At 38.8% G+C, this 9,338-nt stretch overlaps 1 protein-coding gene across 2 annotated transcripts; it reads right to left on the bottom strand.

Annotated features, from left to right (window-relative positions):
* Window positions 1–402: 402 nt before the first annotated feature.
* Osi21 (osiris 21) lies at window positions 403–2,870 on the bottom strand. 2 transcript variants are annotated; one of them, XM_038021711.2, is made up of 4 exons: window positions 1,633–2,870; window positions 1,357–1,549; window positions 1,063–1,279; window positions 403–762 (listed from the first exon to the last, which is right to left on the bottom strand). In XM_038021711.2, the coding sequence occupies exons 1-4, from the start codon at window positions 1,906–1,908 to the stop codon at window positions 756–758; spliced, it is 693 nt and encodes a 230-aa protein (XP_037877639.1). In that variant the 5' UTR covers window positions 1,909–2,870; the 3' UTR covers window positions 403–755.
* Window positions 2,871–9,338: the final 6,468 nt, after the last annotated feature.

Genomic DNA, 9,338 nt, shown 5'->3' with positions numbered 1-9,338 from the left:
GCTCAAATCATTCAGTGATCTACAAATTAGTCACAGTGTGGTGGTATACAGCCACTGGACGTTAGAATTCAGAATAACAAAGAGGGGGATGATGATGAAACGGACGTTTAAACTAGCTCATTACGTTGCTCATTATAATCCAAAGCGCCTACCCTAAATGAATTTTTAAAAACAGGCTTACTATTTCTTAAATTAGTAATGATTTATATAAAAAAAAAAACTTTGTTTTTAGTTCGAGTTACTTCCTCGATTTTTTTCTACGCATTTCAATTTTTTTCACGAATTTAGAAATTAGAGATTATTTTTTTGCTTTGAATGCTTTTAAGATTAATCTCTCAAGATTAAAAATAATCGATCTATTAAAATAGTCTATCAAAATTATGTTGCCAAATAAAACGATACTGACTGTGACATTTTTATTTTCGTATCTTACATCACTTCAATAAATTAAACATAATAATTACATGCCGTGGTCACAAATAAATAAATTACATCAAATAATTTATTGAAATAAATTGAGTTTCTTATCAACGAAAGAGCATTCTGAAAGAGTTGTCCGCGATGGGAGCGTTGCTTTGGTTTGAGGGTATTTTGTGTGGCTGTGTCGCGGTGGTCGAGTGAGCCAGTCGTAGATATCATCAACTTGCTTCAGACGATGACATACTAAGCTTTAGCGAGTGTCGGTTTAGCATAATGATAAGGGTCCACCGCACTTGGGCTCACTGGTCTCACCACATACAGATTCCGCCTTTGAATTAAATACTAAAATTAAAATAATTGGGATTAAAGTAAACACATACTCAAAGAATATTAAATTCAAACACAAATCGTTCATATTACTTCCAATATAAACGATTTATGGCCATTGGTTACTCGACCTTTTAGCCTAACTTATTGTTTTATTAATCCTCTGTGTGCAGAGACTAATGAGTTTATAAATTACTTTGAAACACTAAATTTACAAAAATGTACAAAAGTATGTAATGTTATAATGAAAATTAAATATAGAATTTTGGATCATTTGTTTAGTTATTAAGATTTTGAACAAGGACTTATAAATACCTATGGTGTCCGTCTGCGTGAACTTGGAACGTCGTTTCAGTGGGCGTCTCATGACTGAACAATTTCTTGAGGGCAATAATGCCTGCAATTGTCAAAGCCACTTTACTGGCGATAAGGGCTTTGCCTGCGATAGCGGCTAGGGTCTTCAATGCCATGCCTCCGAATATGCTCATGGTAGAAAAGATACCGAGGAGCAAATAAGGCAGGACCTTTTTACCTAAATTAAAATAAATTAAATTAAATGAAATATGAAACCAAAAAAGTCTTTAATCTTTTACAATTAGGGACCCTCACCTCTACCTCTGCCTTCCGTAGCAAGATCAAGAGAAACTGTATGAGTGTTCATTAACTGCTCGAATTTAGTGCGCAGCATAGAGTCGATTTTCTCCTCTTTCGTCATTCCTGGAAAGAAACGTGGCTCTGCTACTGCTGAGGGAGCGTCGCCCTCCTTCACTAACGATAACCCATCAGTGATCTGAATGCTCTCCTGTATGGGAAGGAGAAAATAGAATTCCAATTAATAGATTTAGCATTCAGAACCGAAACTAACTTACAAACATTTCAATTCACCTGCTCCACCGCTCGTGATAATGCAATCAAAGCTTTGCCCTTGAGACACAGTGACATATGTTTCTGAGAGCTACAGTCATCATAAACTTTCTGTAAGACGGCAAATTCGGCTGACGGCCACCAGGAGCTCTCCCCAGCTCTGCCACTATCTATTTCGTTCTCTGAGTAATCCTCGGCATCCATCCTGCGGGATCTCCGAGGTCCATGAACGTGACCAGAAGCGATGACCACACAAATGATTGACACGACGTATATCCGAAATGCGGTGGTACACATTGTTGTTTTGTTCTTTCACACACTACACTAAAACTAGATTTCAACGTATGTGAGGATGATCCAACGACGACTGACGAGCTCTAGTGCTAGTGAGAACTTATAACCGTGCACCACTTCACCGTCGAGCACCACCAAACATCCGCTATTCCGCACCAATTCTCCGCACGCGCATTTACGTAACTGAACTTGAAAATAATCGCGAACCATTTTCCAGGTGAATTTCTCCGATAAAATGTACGGCAAAAAGCGAGACACATATCGTTTACCAATTCCACCGTACACTAGATGTACCTACTTATCGTTTACGTACATGAGAGAGCGTTACTAGAATCATCTTGCATGAGAACAAGATCATTCGCTAAGTTTTTACAATTTGTCAACTGATTTCAGCTATAATTCTGTGAAAATTCTTTATGCTGTTTAGGGCTGACGTAAATGCACTAAATTTATCCGGTCGGCAGTGTATTGTATTCCGACCCACCTGGCTGGTCCGTCCCGCGGAAACAGGCGTAGTTTGTCGTCGTAGGTTACTTCGATGAGCCATCGTCTTTGTTATAACGCCGCGAGTCTGGTAGCAGTATTGACCGCGGAAGCTCCCCTACTCTGCCCGGGGTCAGAACCCGGACAGAGAACGGCCGTCTGGTCGGAGAGTTTAAGGGGGTTAGTTTGGTGGATAGAGCTCTAAAAACATTCTTAGGCCCGTTATACGCTCCCAACATCTGCGGACCGTTAAGAACCACACACCCCGAGCGCCCCTAGATACGGAACCAGCGCATGCGATTCGGCTGCTTCCTCGAGTAAAAAAAGAACACTAAACTGTGTAGCATTAAGTATTCAAAGGGAAAAAAGCAAAACAGTACTAGCTTTGTATATGAGGAACTAATGAAGAAAGTAAAAGTAGATATTAATTCGACACGAAACATAACAATTAAATAACATCCGTACAATTTAACAAACGCACTTTCATGCTTCAATAAAGCGTTGCCTGCAATCTATTAATATTAATATTTTACAAATATTTTGTTTGGTCACTGTCGTTTTAAGGTTATTTAAGAAACCCCAATTAAAAAATTCTCCGGTATTCAAGCAAAAACGAAGATAATTTGTTTTTGGGAAAGACATTCTATCTTCTCCCTAGATCCCTGCGAAGATGGGACGAAAAGTTGAATCCCCGGCTTGTGGCGATGCCTGGCTCGTTAAGCCGGCTCTTGACAATCGTCGGGGAGGCCATGGCTCTGTACGGTACCCCATTTGGTGCTGTGTCCAGACCCGCAAGAACGTCGCAGTGCTGTGACGTCCGCAGCGCGCAGTCGCAGTCAGACCGTCAAGTCTCACATACTCCGATTGCCCCCTAAACCTGGACACCTCGTTTGAAGATCGGCAAACTACCCGAAGAAAGGTACGAAGTAAGATGGTGATCTTGTCTATTTCTACCAGTTATGCATTCCGGTTTGAAGAGTGAGATAGCCTGCCGATTCCAATAACCATTGAAAACTATGTGAGCCGTGATTTCATTCACACATCAAACAAAAACAAAATAAATCCTGGTAGCGGAGAATTAACAGACTCATGCTGGTCCTGACCTAGCGTTGTATGAATTCATGGTGCTGTCTAGGCGAGCTTTGAAAATTCTGTAAGACTGGTTACTAATAATACTGGTTGTTAATAAGAGGCTTTATTTGGACCGACTTGAACAAACCTCGCACGTCGTTCCTAGCGCGCGAGAACAGCGTTTTCACCAAACTTTACTATTTACTTTACAAACATCAGTGTACTCAATAAAATCTCATTTTTGAAATTTCATAGTACTTAATCAGATCGTCTTCATCAGATAAACCAGACTTCCAATCAATAAATATCAGTTTTAAAAATGAAAAACAATAGCACGTATTGTAAATACTTTATTCACAGATATCATCGGTAAAAGTAGTCATTATCTTAACAGCAACCTCACGGTTTTTTAATTAAAATGATTTTTTCTTCCAGATTTTCTCTCTTTTACTCTTTTACTTATCGAAAATATTTTTCTGCTTTATAGTTTAAATCGGTAAAAAAGCGTGGTTTTTAATTATTTTTTTTATTATTTATGATACTTTCATAGTAAAGATGAAGCGGCTTTTTTGTATATCATATGTGAAAACAAATTATTGGTCATTCTTTCAATTACCTACATACTTCGTAATCTAAAAATTAAATACAATCCATCAACATGGTACCCTCCTTGTTAAATTTGAGCAATCAAGATCTTCTATCTGATGATAGGTTCTGTGACCATCAGGGTTTTTAACATATGCAAGTTTTATTTTATTTTTGGAACGAAGTTTCTTATGGGACGATGCGGAGGGGTACCCTAACCGAGATAAACGTCCGTAACGTAAAATTCTTATTAGTAATGCACACAGTGTACGACTTAACTTTGTAATATCGTACAAATTAGTAATGCACACAGTGTACAACTTAACTTTGTGATAACGTACAAAAAATAACTTTTTTATCATTCATTGACCACGATCTCAGAGCGTTCGTTTGCGCAATACACTAACTCTTATGCAAACAACGGTGAATGAAGTGTACCACAATAAGTTCGCACGTTACCGTTAATGACCGTGGGCTGTTGCGAAACCTCCAGTTTTATTTTCTTTATACCTCGAATAGAACTTAAAATTAATATTGTTATAATAAGGAGCTTCGGTCCTATCCGGTGTCGCACGACACCACACATCTTTTTTACCTTATTTCGAAGAGACAATGCATTTCGCTTGAAAATCATCGGATAGACGCACAAAACACTACCGTGTTTTAACCGTCCGTAATATCGTTAAGCCCGAGGATCATAATCAGGATAATCGGATAATTTTATTAATTAATTGTATTATCATACATCATGCCATGGATAAATAAGCAAAATTTCAATTAGAGGCTTTAAAGTGTGTGAATCACGTTCAAAGATTCGGTTGCATACCTACTCGTACATGTCAAGCTAAAACGCGTGTTAAAAATTTTTTTTAAGAAACGAAAAGTATGTATGGAATATATTAATATGTATGAAAATTATGATATCTACTATTGATCGAAAATAATCAGTAATGAAACGAAAATGTAAAGATTTAGTATTTCGGAACAAATCTTTGCGATAATTTAGAGGTTACTCTTTCATATGTGTGAAACGTTTGCTTTCACGTCCTTACGGATCCATCAGATCCAATTAGATCCAGACCTTTGCATTAGACGACTTCAGCTCTAACACTAGGAGCAGGCTTAGGGACCCCGGTAACCGTACTCGTCGAATTCGACAAAGAGGTCGACGTGCAACCTAGCCCAGGCATCAGCCCGCTGATTTTTCGCCGGATCTTCTCAGCGCGTCGCGATTCCGATCCGGTAGTAGATTCATTCGCGAAGCAATTGCTCTTGAGTTGTTAGGCCTCCTTCGGAGGCCCTCGGGTGGTTGTTAGCAAATCCCACCCCTCCTGGCTGAGCCTTTGCTCGCCCACCTGTCCTGGTGAAACTGGAAAGGCCTTCGGGCCACGAGTAATATTTCAATAATAAAAAAAAAAACTTTTTCTTTAATGTGTTATTTATCTACGTCAAATTGTGTAATTATCTTTAACTGGCTTCCTATTTGTCTGGTAGTTATTGGAGCAAAAATTTCACAAAATGTCAATTTCGTTTCGTTTGCAAATATAGTAAAATTTATCGTCATCACTATGTCGCCGGTAAATGACGAGACAATAAGTATAGTGCTGTCCCAGTTATACCATTTCTGGAATATTATACATCGATATTTTTTTTAGTGATAACTTCTTAAGGGAGAATAAGCCGCTTCGTTACGTAACACGTTACGGCGTCAGTCTATCTGGCTTCCCTTTCTCTCACGCATACGGCAGTGATACTGAGAAAGTATGTAACTCCTATTTATATATTTAAGTCTATACACTAACATTGTATATACACAAAATTCTAATGTACATACATATTCAAGAATTGTAGCTAAGAATAAAATATATTTTCAAATCAATAAAATATTTTATTAGTAAATAACCTTTCCTTACATTATCGTATTAATAAACATAAAATTTAAGTAATAACCTAAGTTTTTTTTCGATTTGAACAATTTGAATATTAAATAGTTCAACTTAGCTTAGTTCAAGTCATCACTTATGTCGAGCTTCCCGAGACGCACACGATTTTTTTTCATAATCGGTTGTCGAGCTTTTAGCCCCCCTGGTTTCACAACGTGCTCCCACCCACATTACAGTAATGCTCTTCAGTTTTAAATGTGGGGCAGCCGTTGTACTACAAAACTGAGACTTACAACTCATTTCGGGAACATGGGTGGCGGCATTTACGTCGTTGATGTATATGGCTCCGGCAACCGCTTAATACCAGGTTAGCCGTGAGCTCGTCCCCCCTATCTAAACAATAAATAAAAATCTCAATTGTAATCTCAAGTAAAGAACGGCTGTCCTACGCCCTTGAAACCGGAATGTATAACTGCTTCGCCTCTAAAATTAGCAGTCCATTAGTACAGACCAGTGCGGGCTCTAACACTTCCTACCACCAGTAAATACAGATTGGCGATGATAGTACGCTGGTATAATACTCAAAGAAAACCCACTGAATTTCTCGCCGGTTCTTCACACTTACCAGTCCGTGAACTGGAATAGCCCCTTAGGCTACCAGCGATTAGATAGGAAACACCTCAGAGAACGCTGCTGCCATTCCTTTTTTTATTGTTTAGATATGTGGACGAGCTCACAGCCCACCTGGTGGTTATTGAAGCCCCATAGATATCTACAACGTAAATGCGCCACCCACCTTGAGATATAAGTTCTAAGGTCTCAGTATAGTTACAACGGCTGCCCCAACCTTCAAACCGAAACGCATTATTGCTTCACGGCAGAAATAGGCAGGGCGGTGGTACCTACCTGTGCGGACTCAAGAGGTCCTACCACCAGTAATTACGCAAATTATAACTTTGCGTAATTATAAATGATCCTCTGGCGAATCCTGCCTTTCCGCCTCGTCTTCTACAACACCAACGGGACGAGACGGATGACGCTATTCCGCTCAACAAATTAATCATTATACTGACGTTGTTGTTTCATATCGCTAACAATCGGAATCAGTAGATGGTTCACTAAAACTCCAGTATTATGAGTTGTTATTCATGTAAGTAAAGGAACGATAAAAACAAATATCTACATACGTAGCATTCGTAATTTATTTCTTGTATACAATTTTCTTCTTCTTAGTCATAAAAGGCAAGTGATAAAGCACACTTCCACACGGTAAAATATCCACACATCCAGTTAAAAGAGTATTAAATGCATATTTATAACAAAGTACTAGCTGTGCCCGTCCGCTTCGCTGGGCATTTAAAATGAACATTATTATTTCTCACCCCCACGAAAATTCTCATCTTTAACGCTCCCGCAACTGGTGTAGGGAGTCCAACACATTAGCCTATTCATTAAGTATGTGTATTTTCTATGTGGATACCAAGTTTCAAGTCAATCGGATGCATGGTTCAGTAGTTATAACGGAACACCCGTAAAAACCACTGTAGATTTATACATTAGTATAGATCTGCGACACAATTGAAATAATTCCCATGCATTAAAATTTTATTGCCATGTCTAAGTCAGAATCCACAATGAGCAAGCTTTACAAGGGTCCCGAAAATTAATATTTTCATTTGCTTTTATGTAGGTGTGGTATCTGGTTGAGATGCAGGTTTACGAGATCATTCAAGCATAGTTGAAAAATGTTTTGATACTTTTAAGTCATAATAAAATAAAAATATATACCTATTATACATTTTAAACTATTTTTACGGTTTACTCTCTCGTTTATTATGTTTATTTTACTATTTCAGACTGTTCAATAACTTTACAGTTTGTGGTCTTAAACGTTTCATTCATAGTAGTCGTCGTGGCCTAACGGATAAAACGTCCGGTGCATTCGTGTTGAAGCGATGCACCGGTGTTCGAATCCCGCAGGCGGGTACCAATTTTTCTAATGAAATACGTACTCAACAAATGTTCACGATTGACTTCCACGGTGAAGGAATAACAACGTGTAATAAAAATGAAACCCGCAAAATTATAATTTGCGTAATTACTGGTGGTAGGACCTCATGTGAGTCCGCGCGGGTTGGTACCACCACCCTGCCTATTTCTGCCGTGAAGCAGTAATGCGTTTCGGTTTGAAGGGTGGGGCAGCCGTTGTAACTATACTTGAGAAATAGAGGTAACAAACAAAACCCCGACCATTTATACCGACGGGAGTAAACTGGAAGGAAGAGTCGGTGGAGCTGCAACTTGGTGGGAACAGGGGGAAGAGAGGAAATCCAAGAGCTTCCGTTTAAACCCGTACAACTCAGTCTTCCAGGCGGAAATAGTCGCAATACAAGAAGCACTAATGATGATAGCAAAATCACAACATAAAGTAGTCAACATCATTAGTCAACAAGTAGTCAACTCGAGATCTGGGCTGCAGGCCATCATTAACACCAACACTACTCACCCATTAATCTTCAATATACAAACCACCATGAGGAACTTGGCCAGTATAAACAAGACAACAAACCTGTTCTGGATAAAGGCCCACGCCGGGATACCAGGCAATGAAAGAGCTGACGAACTAGCGAAAAAAGCAGCCTTAACTAACAAACGAGCACCAAAATACGATGGAGTCCCACTATCATATGTACGACACACACTAAGGCAAACCACCATAGACAAATGGCAACAAAGATATACTGAGGCAACGACGGGAATGACTACAAAGATGTTCTTTGTAGATGTTCGCCGCGCCTACAAGATACTTAGTAAAATGAAAGTTAACAACATTATAGCACAGCTCTTAACTGGCCACGGTGGGTTCGGCGAATATCTATTTAGGTTCAAACTCAGAAGCAATCCCTACTGTGAGTGTGATGGCAGGGTCTGTGAAACTGTCCTCCACATTCTAACAGAATGTCGTAGATTCGGATTCAGACGCATTGAAACAGAACAGATCTTGGGCTTTGCCATGGACACTCAAAACTTCCCCAGTATTATCGAGGACGACAGTGGTAGAGAAGCATTGCTGAAATTCGCTATAAACAGTATAAAAATTGCCAACAACAGAAATAATAGTATAATGAAATACGCTATAGATTAATAATGAATGAAGAATGTGATTGGAAGATTGAGATAACGTAAACGTCTCTATCCGGGGGCCTGGACTTGGGACCCAAGAATCTAGTAGGTAAATGTAATTCTTTTTAAGCTAAATAAAACTCAACTATGAAGGCAGCGTAAACTAAAAAAAAAAACACTATTGTATGTGTAGTTTAATCCTAAACGTTACTTTAAGTTTAATTCTATTTTTATTCTAATTTTAATTCTAATTGTAATTAAATTTTGGATATAATTTTTATTCCATCT

This window comes from Bombyx mori, chromosome 4, assembly GCF_030269925.1.
Source record: "Bombyx mori chromosome 4, ASM3026992v2".
Lineage (NCBI taxonomy): Eukaryota > Metazoa > Arthropoda > Insecta > Lepidoptera > Bombycidae > Bombyx > Bombyx mori.
This window is presented reverse-complemented; position numbering and strand designations above follow the sequence as displayed.